The following is a 20,021-nucleotide window of genomic DNA, read 5'->3' as shown; positions in this document are numbered from 1 at the left end:
TAGCACAAATGAATGGCAGTGCTTTTTTATTTATTTATTTGGTATTTACAGTGCTTCCAGCAATTATTTAAAACGCTTCACTTTCCCCCATTTTGTTATGTTACAGTTTACTCCATAAGGGAATACATTCATATTTGTTCTCAAAATTTTACAGACAATAATACCCCATAATAGCAATTTAAAAAGTTTTTTTTGCAAATGTGTTCAATCAATGAATCAATGTTTATTTTTATAGCCGTAAATCACAAGTGTCTCAAAGGGCTGCACAAGCCACAACGACATCCTCGTTTCAGATCCCACATCAGGGCAAGGAAAAACTAAACCTAGAGGACCGCAGATGTGGGGGACCCCCCCGATCTAAGGGAGACCGTTGCAATGGACGCCGAGTGGGTCTAGCATAATATTGTGAAAGTCCAGTCCATAGTGGATCTAACATAATACAAACCCTGTTTCCATATGAGTTTGGCAATTGTGTTAGATGTAAATACAAACGGAATACAATGATTTGCAAATCATTTTCAACCCATATTCAGTTGAATGCACTACAAAGACAAGATATTTGATGTTCAAACTCATAAACTTAGTTTTTTTTGCAAATTATAATTAACTTAGAATTTCATGGCTGCAACACATGCCAAAGTTGTTGGGAAAAGGGCATGTTCACCACTGTGTTAATTCACATTTTCTTTTAACAACACTTAATAAACGTTTGGGAACTGAGGACACTAATTGTTGAAGCTTTGAAAGTGGAATTCTTTCCCATTCTTGTTTCATGGAGAGCTTCAGTCGTTCAACAGTCCCGGGTCTCCGCTGTCGTATTTTATGCTTCATAATGCGCCACACATTTTCGACGGGAGACAGGTCTGGACTGCAGGCGGGCCAGGAAAGTACCTGCACTCTTTTACTACGAAGCAACGCTGTTGTAACACGTGGTTTTGCTGAAATAAACAGGGGCGTCCATGATAACGTTGCTTGGATGACAACATATGTTGATTTCAAAACCTGTATGTACCTATCAGCATCAATGGTGCCTTCACAGGTGTGTAAGTTACCCATGCCTTGGGCACTAATACACCCCCATACCATCACAGACGCTGGCTTTTGAACTTTGCGCCTACAACAACCCAGATGTTTTTTTTCCTCTTTGTTACGGAGGACACCACGTCCACAGTTTCCAAATATAATTTGAAATGTGGACTCGTCAGACCACAGAACACTTTTCCACTTTGCATCAGTCCATCTTAGATGAGCTTGGGCCCAGCAAAGCCGGCGGCTTTTCTGGGTGTTGTTGATAAATGGGTTTTGCTTTGCATAGTAGAGTTTTAACTTGCACTTACAGATGTAGCGACCAACTGTAGTTACTGACAGTGATTTTATGAAGTGTTCCTGAGCCCATGGAGTGATATGTTTTACACACTTATGTCCATTTTTGATACAGTATCGCCTAAGGGGTCAAAGGTCCAGAAAATTCTCGCTTACGTGCAGCGATTTCTCCAGATTCTTTGAACCTTTTGATGATTTTACGGACCGTAAATGGTAAAATCCCTAAATTCCTTGCAATAGCTCTTTAAAAAATGTTGTTCTAAAACTGTTCGACAATTTGCTTAGAAAGTGGTGACCCTTGCCCCATCCTTGTTTGTGAATTACTTAGCATTACATGGAAGCTGCTTTTATACCCAATCATGGCACCCGCCTGTTCCCAATTAGCCCGCACACCTGTGGGATGTTCCAAATAAGTGTTTGATGAGCATTCCTCAACTTTATCAGTATTTATTGCCACCTTTCCCAACTTCTTTGTCACGTGTTGCTGGCATCAAATTCTAAAGTATATGATTAATTGCAAAAAAAAAAAATGTTTATCTGTTTGAACATCAAATATGTTGTCTTTGTAGCATATTCAACTGAATATGGGTTGAAAAGGATTTGCAAATCATTGTATTACGTTTTTATTTACATCCAACACAATTTCCCTACTCGTATGGAAACGAGGTTTGTAGTGGGAGTCCAGTCCATAGTGGGGCCAGCAGGAGACCATCCCGAGCGGAGACAGGTCAGCAGCAAAAAGATGTCCCCAGCCGATGCACAGGCGAGCAGTCCACCCCAGTATTAAAATAAAAAATATCACATAAGTATTCACAGCCTTTGCTCAGTACTTGGTTGATGCACCCTGGGCAGCAATTACAGCTTCAAGTCTTTTTAAATACGACGCCACAGACTTGGTCCACATATCATTGGGCAGTTTTGCCCATTCCTCTTTGCAGCACCTCTTTAAGTTTCATCAGGTTGGAATGGGAAGCATTGGTTTTCGTCCAGGATGTCTCTGAACATTGTTGCATTCATCTTAGTCTAGTCAGGGAGGTGACCAAGAGCCCGATGGTCACTCTGTCAGAGATACAGCATTCTTTTGTGGAGAGTGTAGAACCTTCCAGAAGGACAACCATCAGGCCTTTGCCAAAATGCACCTGAAAGTCTCTCGGACCATGAGGAACAAAATTGAACTCTTTGGCGTGAATGCCAGGCGTCATGTTTGGAGGAAACCAGGCCAATATCATCCCTACAGTCAAGTATGGCGGTGGCAGCATCATGCTGTGGGGGTGTTTTTTTTTTTCAGCGGCATGAACTGGGAGACTTGTCAGGCTAGAGGGAAAGAGGAATGCAGCAATGTACAGAGACATCCTGGAAGAAAACCAACGTTACCTGTCCAACCTGATGGTGCTGGAGAGGTGCTGCAAAGAGGAATGGGCGAAACTGCCCAATGATAGGTGTGCCGAGCTTGTGGGATTGTATTTAAAAAAAGACTTGAGGCTGTAGTTGCTGCCAAAGGAGCATCAACCTAGTGTTGAGCAAATGCAGTGAATAGTTATGTACATGTGATTTTTAAGTTTTTTTACATTTTCAATACATTTGCAAAATAAATTGTCATAATGGGGCATTTTGAGGACAAAAATTAATGTATTCCGTTTTGGAATAAGGCTGTATGTGGGGAAAAAAATGAAGCGCTTTGAATACTCTCCGGATGTACTGTACCTAATCTGTGGCCTAGTGGTTAGAGTGTCCGCCCTGATATCGATAGGTTGTGAGTTCAAACCCCGGCCGAGTCATACCAAAGTCTATAAAAATGAGACCCGTTACCTCCCTGCTTGGCACTCAGCGTCAAGGGCTGGAATTTGGGGTTAAATCACCAAAAATGATTCCCTGGCGTGGACACTGCTGCTGCTCACTGATCCCCTCACTTCCCAGGGTGTGATCAAGGGTGATGGGTCAAATTGCAGAGAATAATTTGCCACACCGAGTGTGTGTGTGACAATCATTGGTACTTTAACTTTAAGGGGGCCAAATTCACCGTGTTATTTAGCCCCATTTAAAGGGATGCATTTAAAATATTTGCACCATTTTTTGCGTCTTTGCATGTTTTAACCCACATTTAGTTGCAACATCCTTGCAAGAACACCGAGATCAGAATATTTTTTATCAAAAACTGTGAACTAGAAGTTGACCAATAAGCAACCGTGGATGAAAGACATCATGAAAATTAAAGAAATATAAGTAAAAGACCAAAAGGTGAAGGTCCACATGTTCTCTTAGCAGAACATTTGCTATTATTTATGTCCACGCTGCTGTAGAACTCCAAGAGCGATGGTGTGTCTTGCCGACAACTGTTGTTATGCAGATGTTGCAGAGCTTGCTGCATTATTAAAGAGAGCCAAAATGGAAGCCAACAATGCTCTCTGGGGCGCAACTTTAATCAATTAAATACCACATGGAGGGGAAAGCTTTGACTGTACTGTGACAAACACAACTCTCCTCTCTTGCTGAGCTGCTGTGCTAATGTCCTCCATTATTTGTGTGTGTGTGTGTGTGTGTGTACGTGTGTGTGTGTCTGTCCTCCAGAGGGAGACAGCAGGCGACGCATCCGAGTCTGCATTGCTGAAATGCATTGAGCTGTGTAGCGGGAGCGTGCGAGACATGAGAGCCAGGAACACCAAAGTGGCAGAAATCCCTTTCAACTCCACTAACAAGTACCAGGTACTACAAAGTGTCCCATATTATAGTACAGTCAAGTACCAGGTACTACAAAGTGTCCCATATTATAGTACAGTCAAGTAGCAGGTACTACAAACTGTCCCATATTAGAGTACTGTCAAGTATCAGTTACTACAAACTGTCCCGTATTACAGTACAGTCAAGTATAAAGTACTAAAAATTGTCCTGCTTTTTCAGTACAGTCAAGTCCCAGGTACCACAAACTGTCCTGTATTACAGTACAGTCAGGTACCACAAACTGTCCCGTTTTACAGTACAGTCAAGTACTAGGTACTACTAACTGTCCCGTATTACAGTACAGTCAAGTACCAGGTGCTACAAACTGTCCTGTATTACAGTCAGTCAAGTGTCAGGTTCTACAAACTGTCCTGTATTACAGTCAGTCAAGTGTCAGGTTCTACAAACTGTCCTGCATCACAGTACAGTCATGTATCAAGTACAACAATTGTCCCGAAAATATACTGTCAAGTACCAGGTGCTACAAACTATCGCGTATTAGAGTACAGTCAAGTACCAGGTGCTACAAACTATCGCGTATTAGAGTACAGTCAAGTACCAGGTACGACAAAATGTCCCGTATTACAGTACAGTGAAGTACCAGTTACTACAAACTATCCCGTATGACCGTACAGTCAGGTACCACAAACTGTCCCGTTTTACAGTACAGTCAAGTACTAGGTACTACTAACTGTCCTGCATCACAGTACAGTCATGTATCAAGTACAACAATTGTCCCGAAAATATACTGTCAAGTACCAGGTGCTACAAACTATCGCGTATTAGAGTACAGTCAAGTACCAGGTGCTACAAACTGTCCCGTATTACAGTACAGTCAAGTATAAAGTACTAAAAATTGTCCTGCTTTTTCAGTACAGTCAAGTACCAGGTACCACAAACTGTCCTGTATTACAGTACAGTCAGGTACCACAAACTGTCCCGTTTTACAGTACAGTCAAGTACTAGGTACTACTAACTGTCCCGTATTACAGTACAGTCAAGTGTCAGGTTCTACAAACTGTCCTGCATCACAGTACAGTCATGTATCAAGTACAACAATTGTCCCGAAAATATACTGTCAAGTACCAGGTGCTACAAACTATCGCATATTAGAGTACAGTCAAGTACCAGGTGCTACAAACTATCGCGTATTAGAGTACAGTCAAGTACCAGGTATGACAAAATGTCCCGTATTACAGTACAGTGAAGTACCAGTTACTACAAACTATCCCGTATGACCGTACAGTCAAGTATAAAGTACTAAAAATTGTCCCGAATTACAGTACAGTCAAGCACCAGGTACTACAAACTGTCCCGTATCAGAGTACAGTCAAGTACCAGGTGCTACAAAATGTCCTGTATTACAGTCAGTCAAGTGTCAGGTACTACAAACTGTCCCGTATTAGAGTAAAGTCAGGTACCACATATTACAAACTGTCTCGAATTAAAGTACAGTCAAGTATCAAGTACTAAAAATTGTCCCGAATTACAGTACGGTCAAGTACCAATTACTACAAACTGTCCCGATGTACAGTACAGTCAAGTACCAGATACTACAAACTAGGTACTACACCCGGTACTACACACTGTCCCATATTATATTACAGTCAAGTGTCAGGTACTACAAACTATTCCATATTAGAGTACAGTTAAGTACCAGGTACTATAAAATGTCCCGTATTACAGTACAGTAAAGTACCAGGTACTACAAACTGTCCCGTATTAGCGTACAGTTAAGTACCAGGTACTACAAACTGTCATGTATTACAGTACTGTCAAGTACCAGGTACTACACATTATCCCAAATTAGAGTACAGTCAAGTACCAGGTACTACAAAATGTCCTGTATTACAGTACAGTCAAGTACCAGGAACAACAAACTGTCCCATATTACAATACAGTCAAGCACCAGGTACTACAAACTGTCCTATATTACAGCACAGTCAAGTACCAGGTACTACAAACTGTCCTATATTACAGTACAGTAAAGTACCAGGTACTACAAACTGTCCTATATTACAGCACAGTCAAGTACCAGGTACTACAAACTGTCCCATATTACAGTACAGTCAAGTACCAGGTATTACTAAACTATCCCGTATTACAGATAGTAAAAAAAACAGGTTCTGCAACGTAGCAATAATTCTGTCCCATAGTACAGTCAAGCACCAGGTACTACAAACTGTCCCATATTACATACAATACAATCAATGTCAAGAACGTATACATTTTACGGTCACTTACCAGAGTTTCCCACATCGTCCACAAGATGGTGACACTTTGCCACCTGTCAGACCACTGGTTATTTACATTTAATATGAAAGAACGACCAGGTTGCTCATATAAATTGAACTCAAGCCGTCGTCTCGCGGGGCTAAACTGAAGATGCCGGCAGGCTGCATTTGGCCCTGCGGGCCCGGGTTTGGACACCTTTGGTTTAGATGGACTCCATTTATGGTCACAATTCATTTAATCGAAAGATCGCCGAATGAAATGTAACTGGGGTCTATGCACCGTTAAATGGACTCACAGGCACGAGCAGTCGATTTAAGTGGATCCCTCCCTTCCCACTTTAAATGAACTTCAATAGATGTAATTGTTTCTCCCTGTGCTCTTCCCAGTGTCTCCGAGAGTAAATAAATTACAGTTGTAAACATTTAACTTGTTTAATTATCTATTAAATCGAGTTTATGTTTATTCTATAAACCCCCATACTGTTATTTTTGATCGATTGATCTTCTCACTCGATCCCATTTAACTGTCATCTTCTTTTTCCTCCGAGCTCTCCGTCCACGAAGTGGAGGACAATCCTGCCGGTCACATTCTGGTAATGAAGGGAGCGCCAGAGAGAATCCTGGACAGGTTGGTTCATCAATAATAGATCAATGACGGCCCATAGGCCGCACAGCAGAGAGGATTTAGCTGGCGGCTGTCCTCCAGTTTATTCTTTGTAATGGCCAGCAGGGGGCAAAGTCCTGTTGAAAATTTAACCACTTCTTTCTTGATTTACAACGTCAATAATAACCCTTTGCTGTGAAAATGTTTTGGCTTGAATCGCATTCCATCACCTTCTTCAATGCGGCATCATGTTGATTTGATGAATCGCGGGCCGGTTCAGGCAAGATTAGACCAGTGTTTTTCAACCACTGCGCCTAGTGTGCTGTGTGATACAGTCTGGTGTGCTGTGGGAGATTATCTAATTTCACCTATTTGGGTTAAAAATATTTTTTGCAAACTAGTAATTATAGTCTAAAAATTATGTGTTAAGTGTCGGTGCTGTCTAGAGCTCGGCAGAGTAACTGTGTAGTACTCTTCTTTATCAGTAGGTGGCAGCCAGTAGCTAATTGCTTTGTAGATGCCGGAAACAGCGGGAGGCACTGTGCAGGTAAAAAAGGTGTCTAATGCTTAAACCAAAAATAAACAAAAGGTGAGTGCCCCTAAAAAAAGGCATTGAAGTTTAAGGAAGGCTATACAGAACAAAACTAAAACTGAACTGGCTACAAAGTAAACAAAAACAGAATGCTGGAGAACAGCAAAGACTTACTGTGGAGCAAAGACAATGTACATCCGAACATGATGTGACCATAAACAATATCCCCAAAAAGAAGGATAAAAACAACTTAAATACTCTTGATTGCTAAAACAAAGCAGGTGCAGGGAATAGCGCTCAAAGGAAGACATGAAACTACTACAGGAAAATACCAAAAAAAGAGAAAAAGCCAGCAAAATAGGAGCGCGAGTCAAGAACTAAAACACTACACAACGAAAAACAGCAAAAAAAAAAAAAAAAGTCACAGCGTGATGCGACAGGTGGTGACAGCACGTCACTTTGAGACAAGAGCTATATAGATGCATGGTTGGTTATGGTTTGAAGTCACAATGACTTTACTGTCAACTGAGTTTTGTTTTTTAATGATTTCTTCTGGTGGTGTGCCTCCGGATTTTTTCAACGCAAAAAATGGGCTTTGGCTCAAAAACGGTTGAAAAACACTGGATTAGACGATCGACAACCTCCTGTTTCCTATGCAGCAGATGTGGTGCTACCTGTTTGCATTTGCTCATTGATTGATTGATTGATACTTTTATTAGTAGATTGCACAGTTCAGTACATATTCCGTGCAATTGACCACTAAATGGTAACACCCGAATAAGTTTTTCAACTTGTTTAAGTCGGGGTCCACGTTAATCAATTCATGGTACGAATATATACTATCAACATAATACAGTCATCACACAAGTTAATCATCATAGTATGTACATTGAATTATTTACATTATTTACAATCCGGGGGGTGGGATGAGGAGCTTTGGTTGATATCAGAACTTCAGTCATCAACAATTGCATCAACAGAGAAATGTGGACATTGAAACAGTGTAGGTCTTATTTAGTAGGATATGTACAGCCAGCAGAGAACATAGTGACTTCACATAGCATACGGACAAGTAAGTACATTAGAAGTACATTTAATTATTTACATTAGGTTATTTATAATCCGGGGAGATGGGATGTGAATGGAGGAGGGTATTAGTAAAGGGTTGAAGTTGCCTGGAGGTGTTGTTTTAGAGCGCTTTTGAAGGAATATAGAGATGCACTTACTTTTACACCTGTTGGGAGTGCATTCCACATTGATGTGGCATAGAAAGAGATTGAGTTAAGACCTTTTGTTAGATCGGAATCTGGGTTTAACGTGGTTTGTGGAGCTCCCCCTTGTGTTGTGGTTATGGTGGTCATTAACACAATATAACGGGACTTTCTATGAATGCAGTTTGTTGTCACAACCACGTTCAGAAGATGGCATCGTAACTTGGGGTCTCGTCTATAAAGCAGGGGCAAAAAAAATTTTCTTGCAAGGTGTCATTTTTATCGGACTATAAGGTGCACTTAATATCATTTCATTTTCTCAAAAATCGACAGCGTGCCTTATAACCCTGTGCACATAATGTACGCATTAATTCTGGTTGTGCCTGCAGACCTCGAAATATTACTTGGTCCATCGTGCAATTGTAAGTGTGAACAGTAGATGGCAGTCACACATAAGAGATTTGAGTGGACTTTTACCTGACAGCCCCTGTTCAATAAATGACGCGAGTAAGCACAGTACAAGCAAGCAACGCCGAAACTTTGGTGTTTCGTTGAAAATATAGAAATTAGCACACAGTGCTCAAAAATCTGTCAAAATGTTTGTTTTTTGTAATTTAACTTTTATTTACGCCCAACATCAGATATTCTTATCCATTACATCATGTTTGCATATGTCATACATATATTGTCTGCCCTAAGCCTGCTCAGTGGCCTTGTGGTTAGAATGTCCGCCCTGAGATCAGTAGGTCGTGAGTCATACCAAAGACTATAAAAATGAGACCCATTACCTCCCTGCTTGGCACTCAGCATCAAAGGTTGGAATTGGGGGTTAAATCACCAAAAATGATTTCCGGGCGCGGCCACCGCTGCTGCTCACTGCTCCCCTCGCCTCCCAGAGAGTTAACATGGGGATGGGTCAAATGCAGTGAATAATCTTTAGTGTTTGTGTGACAATCATTGGTACTTTAACTTTAACTTTAAATGTCAAAATAATATATATGTTTTGTTCATATCCCAATGATGCCCCTCCTCTGCCCCCCACCGCCAAAAAAGAGAAAAAACAAAACAAACCCAAAAAATTAATTTAAATTAAAAAAAATAAAACAAAAATAAATAAAAGAATATGAAGAGATTGTAAATAAATACATCGAAAAAAATATAGGGAGGGATTTTTCTTACACAATACAATCACCAATTCGAGAAAATAAAATCAGGCTCTTGGTGTGGGACATAATTGACCCAGTTTTCCCCGTATGAAGTAATTTTCTCCAATTTATAATTAATAAATGCCATTATCATCTCCATTTGACAAATGTCCATTGTGATTTCCATCCCTAGCTTCAAGGTTGGGCTCTCCTATGATAACCATTTCCTGGTAATGGTCTTCTTACAAGCCACTAGTAGGATATTCATTAAGTGTTTATGTTTTTTCAGCCAATCCTGAAGTACATGTCCGATAAATAGTCGTACTTTTATGGGGTATATTGCATTTGAAAATTCCCTGTGGAGCTCGGTGTATCTCTCTGCAATAACCCTTTTACGGCAGGGCAGTCACAGAAAACATGGTAGTGGTTTGCATTTTGATTCCCACAATTTCTCCAGCAGACAGGGGGGTTGTTCTCATAATGAGACTTCTGAGAAGGTGTAGTAAAAAATCTGATCACACTTTTCCAGTCAAACTCCCTCCACTTGGGTGAGCTGATACAAGTTCATTGATATCTCCATATTATTTTCCATTCTTCCTCAGATATAGTTATCCCTCCTTCCTTCTCCCATTTTTGTTTTAATTTATGAAGATGAAAATGATTTCAGATTCGGCAGAGCCTTTTACAAGCATGAAACAGTTCTATCAATAGGAGGTCTCCAGGCTGCTGCCGTACAGTCTTGGGCGACGTGGAGTCCCGTTGGCAAGTAATAACCAATCAGTGAGCATGAGAGCGGTCTGAAAGATCAGGCTTTAGCTTTTCAGGCTTTTCCGCTTGGTGCTACTGTTTGACTTGTCTCCATTTAATACTGTAACATTATTTTCTGAATTATACACACTAAAACATGCTGGGTTATTTTGATAACACAATTTATAAGTTGCTAGTGTTGGGTTAAATTTTGGAGTTAAGAGCAATCAATTTTTTTGTGATATAAGGGTATTATTTTAACAACATTTCTGGGTTTTTTAAAACAACCATTTTTGGGTTGTTTTTCAATGAGTATCACATTTTTGAGTCAAAGGCTTTTTTTATTGAATGGGTACTTTTGTGGTGAAATTTGTCCTCTGCATTTGACCCATCCCATTGTTCACCCCCTGGGAGGTGAGGGGAGCAGAGGGCAGCAGCGGTGCCACGCCCGGGAATCATTTTTGGTGATTTAACCCCCAATTCCAACCTTTTGATACTGAGTTCCAGGCAGGGAGGTAATGGGTCCCATTTTTATAGTCTATGAACATCATTTTATTATGGATTAAACTCATTACGATTATTTACAATCACACATCTTATGTACATGAAAATATTTGAGCATGCTGTATAGGACTACTATGACTATACACAGCAATTATTGTAAAAAAAATGTCAGTCATATCTTGCTTTTGAGTATATTTTAATGGAATAAAAATAATTTCGATGAGTAGTTAGGAAGGAGTAGGACAAACCAGCAGTAAAATGTATAACTTTTAACCAACTATTGGGTCAAGGAGAGCTAAATTTCACAACCCAATAGTTGGGTTTGGTATAACCCAACATTGTAGTGAGCGTAACTCGGCTTTCGTGTTAAATAAATTCAACTCAATAGTTGGGTTATGAATCAACCAGCATTGAGTTAGTATAACTCAACTTTTGGGTTAAATAATTCAACCCAATAGTTTGGTTGGGAATAACCCAACATTAAGTTATCATAACGCAACTTTTTAGTTGAATAATTCAACGCAAAAGTTGGGTTGAAGAAATTAACCCAAAATGTTGAGTTGAAATAAAGCAAAAAGGGATTCGTCCTTTTCTGAACCAGGTTCAAATTGGGTCATTTTTTAACCCAACATTTTTTAGTGTGTAGGCTTTTGTAAACAGTTCAATTAAACATATACTTGTCTTTGTTAAATTTTTCACCTTCATATTAACATAAGGCAGCGACAGCAAATGTCGATAAAAGTCTTGGTTTTCTAATAAATGTGTCCTTTTAATAGTTTCAAAAGTTAGCATATTTTAATCCTTCATTACGTGTGAATGTGGAAATAGTGTCAAAGCGTTTTGAGTACCTGAAGGTAGAAAAGCGCTATACAAGTATAACCCATTTATGAGTATAACACTACATAAAGCTGTCCAGTCCTTGACTCTTAAGTCCAATGTAATAGGTGTAAACTCTGAATCATAGGCCCACCATTTAAGAACTGTTATATCATTCTTGAGCTTTCATTCCGTTATGATCATTTTCCACACTTTAAAGGTCCATTTCACCCATGAGTTATCAATGTTACTTATGTGTGTTTGTAGTAGAGCTGGGCGATATGGCCTTTTATTAATATCTCGATATTTTTAGGCCATGTCACGATACACAATATATATCTCGATATTTTGCCTTAGCCTTGAATAAACACTTGATGCATATAATCACAGCAGTATGATGATTCTATGGGTCTACATTAAAACATTGTTGTTTGTACTGCATTAGTATATGCTACTTTTAAACTTTCATGCAGAGAGGGAACTCACAACTAAGTCAATTGACCAAAACTGTCTTTATTAAACAGTTATTAAGCAATGGCAGAAACATTCATGTAATTTCCAAAACAGAAAATGCAAGATTTCCAGAGACATTTTAAAATAGGCTATAAGTGTACTTATGCGAATGATGTTAAGATGACATTTCAAAACAACACTAAAATAAAGTTTACTTTTTGTACGGAACGCCACTACAATATTTCAAAACAAATAAAGTGCACTTTAGTGCATGATGTCTCACAAGATATTTCAATAACTGTCAAATAAAAATGAGCTGCATAATAAGAAATCAAATGTTTGTCCTTCGCTATGTGGTAGGTTACTGTGGACATTATCTCCTTCTGACTATTTGTTTCATACGGTGTTGATCTGGAAATACTTGCTTATGCATTTTGTTGGTGTGGCAACAAGCACTCCTCATTCTCTGGCGGGTGACTTTTCAAATGATGCTACATCAGCAGTGCTGCTACTTTTTGTAGCAACACTTTTGCCGCATAAATGTTGAACATCTTGCCGCTTGAAGCCAAACCACCGCCAGACGATGGATCCTGTGCTGTTTTTCTTGGGAAATAATTATTCCTCCATTTGTTACCAGATTCACACGTTTTCTCTCTCGTATTACCACCCGCACTGCACCGTTAGCATCGCAGCTATCGTTACCATGTCGCAACCTCTCTGCTCCGCGGGAGCGTATGACGTTGCACGCATGACGTATGTAAGAAGGTGCGCTTGTTTTATGTCTCTGTGAGAAAGAGAGTCAAGAAAGATTGGGAAACGCATGCAGTGTAATGCTCACAGCTAAAAGCAACTGCGTGAGAACGTATACTCGAACATCACGATATAGTCATTTCCTATATCGCACAGAGACAAACCTGCGATATATCGAATATATCGATATATCGCCCACTCCTTGTTTGTAGGTTGTTATCCACCAAGATTGCTTGTATGGGGATTTTTCTTCAATATTTTTTCATTGAGCAACATGTGACGGGTTGCACCAGCATACCACTGTTCTCATCTGCGCTGCAAAATAATACTATCTGAGGCAAGGTAAACCCCAATCTCCCTTTTGTTTGGCCAGCTGTCAAGTTTTGAGACGAACACTTGGCCTTTTACTTTGTCATATATACCTAGAGAGCATTTTGTCCCATTCATTGAATTGCTTTTGGTTCATCTCTTTGGGAAAGCTTGGAAATAAATACAACCGTCTTGGCGGTATATTCATTTTAATGGAATCAATTCTAGAACTAAGGCTAAAGAGAGGAAATAACTTCCATCGGGCTCTGTTATCCTTTATTTTTAAATATATGTGTTCTGATGATTTTGTAAGATCCTTTTATATATTGATGCCAAGGTATTTAAAAGACTGTTTTCCATGCCAAGTGGTAACTGCTTCTGATTTCTCCCGGTGGGCTATGATTATATGGGAGTACCGTAGTTGGGTTTTACCTAAATATGATTTTATATCTTGATAATTGACCATACTGTTCAAATGTTGCATTAATTTAAGAAGAGAGTATGTTGGGTGCCCCACGTAGATCAAAATGTCATCCGCCTAACAAGCCAATTTATACTCTCTTCTTTTAGTAATAATTCCCTTGATGTCTTCATTTTGTCTAATGGACTGAGGTAGTGGCTCCAGATATAATGCAAGGAGTAATGGTGACCATGCACAGCCCTGTCTAGAACGCCTTTCTAAGGGAAAACTATTAGATAGATATCTATTGACCTTAATCTCAACAGTAATATTGTTAAATAGCATCTGTATGGTTTTAGTATATTTGTATACTGGAGGCCAAATCTCTGTGGAACTCTGTAATGAAAGTTCCCAATCGACTGAATAAAAGGCCTTTTCAGCATCTACACTTATAACAATTTCTTCAACTGTTTTTGTATTTGTAGTTGATCCATAATATGTAGTGTATTTCTTATACTGTCTGGTGTTTGGCGTTGTTTTCTAAAACCTGTTTGATCATTATGTATCAATATAGGCAAGAACTCTTCGAATCGTGATGGAGGTAAATAGTTTATAATCCATAGTAAGAACAGATATTGGCCTGTAAGATCCACTCTCAATTCTATCCTTGCCTCCTTTTGGTATAGCGGAAATAATTGCCTCCTTCCAGCAAGGTGGTGTGTGCGCCATTTTTAAAGCCCAATTCAGTGTGGGGCGTAAAACATGTATTAATTATTTTTCAAATTCCTTATATCGCTCTGCCGTGTGTCCGTCCGATCCTTGCGATGTATTTAATTTAAGCCTACTAATTGCAACTTTTGATTCATATTCAGTTATATCTGCAGACATTAATTGATTTAGTTCTTTATGTAGAGTAGGTAAATCTAGGGAGTTCAGGAAGTTATCAATTTGGGTTAAACTCCTAATAGAGACTTCAGAGTTGTATAAGAAATTTCAAAAGCTTCCTGAATTTCGTTGAGTTTTTTTCACTTCTTTTCTTGGCTCCCTAATTTTATGAATTGTGTTTTCCGCTATCTTTTTTTTTTTTTTTTTCAGTTTCCAGGCCAATATTCTCATAGACCAGGGGTCGGGAACCTTTTTGGCTGAGAGAGCCATACAAGCCAAATATTTTAAAAGTATTTCCGTGAGACCCATATCATATTTTTTTTTAAGACTGAATACACCTAAATGTGTGCATTTTTAAGTAAGACCAACATTTTTAGAGTATAATAAGTGTCTTATTATTTTTAATACCATTGTTATTCTGAAGCTAACCAACAATAAATAAAATACTTCTTACCATTAATGCGACTTTTTGAACAGGTGCGGATTAAAATGCATGAGAATGTTTTATATTTTGAAAGTTATTTTTGACACAAGCAGAATTATTCATTACTTACCGTGTTAAGCAATGTCAGCTAAGATTTATCTGAGAGCCAGATGCAGTCATCAAAAGAGCCACATCTGGCTCTAGAGCCATAGGTTCCCCACACCTGTCATAGACTTAGAGCCACTTTCATAGTGTGTCTGTTTCAGAAACATTAGACTTTTTAAATTTCTTGTGTGGCCAAATTATCAATTTATTTTCCAATATTTTTAATTTCCCTTAATGTGACATTGAGGGAAATTAAGGGAATACTAATTAAATTAGGCACGGATTACATTAAATTAATGTAATCCGTGCCAAATTTTATTAGTTTTCTGTCTAATTCCTTTACTTGTTTTTTTTTTTAGTCATCTGATTTTGTATTATTAGTTGTTTTCTAATATGAAGATATAATTGTCCCCCTTAACCCTGTAAGACCCAAATATAGAAAAAACAACAACAAATATATTTTACCTTTCAGATGTTGTTGTAGGAGGCATTAGAGATAAAACTTTTAAATCAGTCAAATTTGACCAGAACACACCACAAGGGTAGAATGTATACTATCCATGTATAGAGAAAATACTTCAGTCAGTGATGTAGTGGAGGGAATACAACTTATTTGAGCCCACTGCAACAAGCCAACTATTTTGACTACCACATTCATCCAGTGTTGTATAATTACAACAATTATATATCAAGCTCTAAATGAAATTTGATGCATCAGTTCCACAATAACTACATATGTACATGCTCTAGACATTCTAATTACAACCAGAAAAATATATAAAAGACATTTTGCTTACTTGAATCTGATGAATCCAGTCCAATGAAACAAATAGATGTTGTTCGAAGGAAACCTTGAGAGGTTGTGTGAGTTCATGGCCAGAAGGCGCGACTTATAAACAAATGTACGATCCAATAGCTTTGTGAGACTGAACAATAGGACACAATGACTATGTAAATGTGGTAAAAAAAATAAAAACAAATACAAACCCCGTTTCCATATGAGTTGGGGAATTGTGTTAGATGTAAATATAAACGGAATACAATGATTTGCAAATCCTTTTCAACCCATATTCAATTGAATGCACTACAAAGACAAGATATTTGATGTTCAAACTCATAAACTTTATTTTTTTGGTGCAAATAATAATTACCTTAGAATTTCATGGCTGCAACCCGTGCCAAAGTAGTTGGGAAAGGGCATGTTCACCACTGTGTTACATCACCTTTTCTTTTAACAACACTCAATAAACAATTGGGAACTGCGGAAACTAATTGTTGAAGCTTCGAAGGTGGATTTCTTTCCAATTCTTGTTTTATGGTAGAGCTTCAGTCGTTTAACAGTCCGGGGTCTCCGGTGTCGTATTTTACGTTTCATAATGTGCCACACATTTTCGATGGGAGACAGGTCTGGAATGCAGGTGGGCCAGGAAAGTACCCGCACTCTTTTTTTATGAAGCCACGCTGTTGTAACACGTGCTGAATGTGGCTTGGCATTGTCTTGCTGAAATAAGCAGGGGCGTCCATGAAAAAGACGGCGCTTGAATGGCAGCATATGTTCTTCCAAAACCTGTATGTACCTTTCAGCATTAATGGTGCCTTCACAGATGTGTAAGTTACCCATGCCTTGGCCACTAATGCACCCCCATACCATCACAGATGCTGGCTTTTGAACTTTGTGCCTATAACAGTCTGGATGGTTCGCTTCCCCTTTGGTCTGGATGACACAATGTGATTATTTCCAAAAACAATTTGAAATTTGGACTCGTCAGACCACAGAACACTTTTCCACTTTGCATCAGTCCATCTTAGATGATCTCGAGCCCAGAGAAGCCGGTGGCGTTTCTGGATGTTGTTGATAAATGGCTTTCTCTTAGCATAGTAGAGCTTTAACTTGCAATTACAGATGTAGCGACAAATTATATTTAGTGACAGTGGTTTTCTTAAGTGTTCCTAAGCCCATGTTGTGATATCCTTTAGAGATTGATGTTGGTTTTTAATATAGTGCCGTCGAGGGACCGAAGGTCACGGTCATTCAATGTTAGTTTCCGGCCATGCCGCTTACGTGGAGTGATTTCTCCATATTCTCTGAACTTTTTGATGATATTATGGGCCATAGCTGTTGAAATCCCTAAATTTCTTGCAATTGCACTTTGAGAAACATTGTTCTTAAACTGTTTGACTATTTGCTCACGCAGTTGTGGACAAAGGGGTGTACCTCGCCCCATCCTTTCTTGTGAAAGACTGAACATTTTTTGGGAAGCTGTTTTTATACCCAATCATGGCACCCACCTGTTCCCAATTAGCCAGCACACTTACTGCCACCTTTCCCAACTTTTTTGTCACGTGTTGCTTGCATCAAATTCTAAAAAAAAAATCTTTATCAGTTTGAACATCAAATATGTTATCTATTGATCTGAATATGGGTTGAAAATGATTTGCAAATCATTGTATTCCGTTTATATTTACATCTAACACAATTTCCCAACTCATATGGAAACAGGGTTTTTATAACAGATTGTTTTTTAGGATGGTTAAAGGTAACGTTGTACTTTTACAACAATGGATGTTACAGGGTTAAAACAGCCTTCAAGGTGTCCCATAACATGGGAGGTGAGGCCAGTGTCATTGAACTCCAAGAAGATAATTATTTTCAGATTTAATTTGTGCTTTAAAGGACAGGTCTTTTAACAAACTTGAATTTAGTTTCCATGTATTATTTTTTGCACTCAGATTAAAATCAACAGACAAGTATATTGGTGCATGGTCACTTAGGTCAATTGTCCCAATTTCACAAGTATATATTTTGTCTTGATCCTTCCCAAATGTTAGAAAATAATCTATTCTTGTATAAAGAGAGTGGGGAGCAGAGAAATAAGTATAATTCCTTCTGTCAGGGAAAAGGTCTCGCCATATGTCAAATAAGCCTACTTCCTCAAAAAGTGTGTTTACTTTCTTATATAGGAGCTTAGTGTTATGAGTTTTTATACTAGATGAGGCCAATTTTGGCTGTAAATATATATTTAAATCCCCACCACAGATGACTAGACTTTTAGTTTCCGTTACCATAATACTGGTGATTTTTTGGCACAAACTAATATCACTCCTGAAGGGTGCGTAGACATTCAATAAGGTGTTCGAGTTCCCATCTATCTTTCCCTTTACTAAAATAAATCTATTCTCCTTATCGCCAAATTCCAATACATTTTCAAAATGTAGCGTATTTGAGATGAGGATGGCAACTCCTCTCCTATGTCCTGATCAGTGACGTGCGGTGAGGTTCATGGCTGGTGAGACACTGACTTCATCACAGTCAGATTTACAAACATATGAACACTTAAGAGTATCTTATTCACCGCTTGATTGGCAGCAGTTTACGGGTTATCTTTAAAAGCTCATACCAGCATTCTTCCCTGCTTGGCACTCAGCATCAAGGGTTGGAATTGGGGGTTAAATCACCAAAAATGATTCCCGGCTGCTGCTGCCCACTGCTCCCCTCACCTCCCAGGGGGTGAACAAAAGGATGGGTCAAATGCAGAGGACACATTTCACCACACCTAGTGTGTGTGTGACAATCATTGGTACTTTAACTTAACTTTAACTTTACACATACAAACTGTGGCACAGAAAAAAGCTAATTTAATAATAAAAATGTTTTATTATGGTCATACCTTTACTTATAAATGAAGTCAATGCGCCGCTCCTTTTGAACAAAAGCATCGATAACTTGTTTATAGAAGTCTTCCTTATCTTTCTTCAGTTTTAAAAGTCTCTCTGACTCGATGGAGATCTTCCTTTAATTATTACCTCCTGCTTCGATTGAAAGTCCAGTTTAGAAAACGGTTTTATTTGAGATATGTAATCCTCCATGTAAAAAGGCCAGGCGAGAGGAAAAAATAAACGATCGCTGCTAACTTTTGCTGCGTGTTGTCCCTTCTTCTGCAGCCGAGTAGTAGCAAGAATGATCTCTGAGATCACTAGCGCCCTTTACCACCAGGAGGCGGGATTACTGTGAGCCTCACCCAGTGCGTCTTCGCAGCCGTTTTATGATTGCTCAGCACAAGAAATACGTTACACACATACAGTTGTTGACAAAATACACTGACATTATATGTACTTCAGCTAATTAAACTATGGAAATGTATAATATAATTCATATAGCAATACAGTCTCACTGCACAGCAGCCAGCAGTTAGCAGAGTCATTGCGAAATCCATGGTGAGGCTCAACTGGCTGTGACTCACCGCAAGTCTCTTCTCAGTATTTGAACGGCAAATGGGAAAATTCACCGATTTCGAATAAAAATATTCTAAAACTGGTGAAGTTAAATGGAAAATAACTTTATAGTATAATCACTGTATACATATAACAATTTAATTATTTTTTTTTCTTTTTACATTTTTTTTCTTCCCATGATGGCAGGTGAGGCCCTGCCTCCCCTGACTGCTTGTCACTCTTCCTGATTTATATGAAGAAATAAACAAATTAGTGAAGCCCGTCCACTTTAGTTTTACATGCTCCTTGTCAGTCAAGTGGGTCTTTTGTAAATACACCATGTAGGGTTTGTTCTGTCTTCACCTTTGATAAGAATTTACTGCGTTTAATTGGGTTTAACAGCCCATTAGCATTAAACGATACAAATATTTCTTTGTCACTAATGTCCGGGCTACATTATACACCCCCACTAGCACCCCACCCCCCTCTCCGTGCGTCGGTTGACGTGGGCGGGGGTGCAGGGGGTTTTATTTAACCCGGAAGAGTTAAGGATGCATGGGATTCTGGGTATTTGTTCTGTTGTATTTATGTTGTTACAATGCGGATGTTCTCCCAAAATGTGTTTGTCATTCTTGTTTGGTGTGGGTTC

General features: G+C 38.9%; 1 protein-coding gene across 2 annotated transcripts in view; it reads left to right on the top strand.

The window, feature by feature from the left end:
- atp1a2a (ATPase Na+/K+ transporting subunit alpha 2a) overlaps window positions 1-20,021 on the top strand; it is a 193,753-nt gene that overhangs the window by 70,990 nt on the left and 102,742 nt on the right. For both annotated transcript variants that reach the window (XM_061920966.1, XM_061920967.1), the window contains 2 exons: window positions 3,892-4,026; window positions 6,824-6,903. In XM_061920966.1, coding sequence (XP_061776950.1) covers window positions 3,892-4,026; window positions 6,824-6,903 — 215 coding nt within the window. The remainder of the gene's footprint in view (window positions 1-3,891; window positions 4,027-6,823; window positions 6,904-20,021) is intronic.

Source organism: Nerophis ophidion, linkage group LG14, assembly GCF_033978795.1.
Source record: "Nerophis ophidion isolate RoL-2023_Sa linkage group LG14, RoL_Noph_v1.0, whole genome shotgun sequence".
NCBI classification, from domain to species: Eukaryota; Metazoa; Chordata; class Actinopteri; order Syngnathiformes; family Syngnathidae; genus Nerophis; species Nerophis ophidion.
This window is presented reverse-complemented; position numbering and strand designations above follow the sequence as displayed.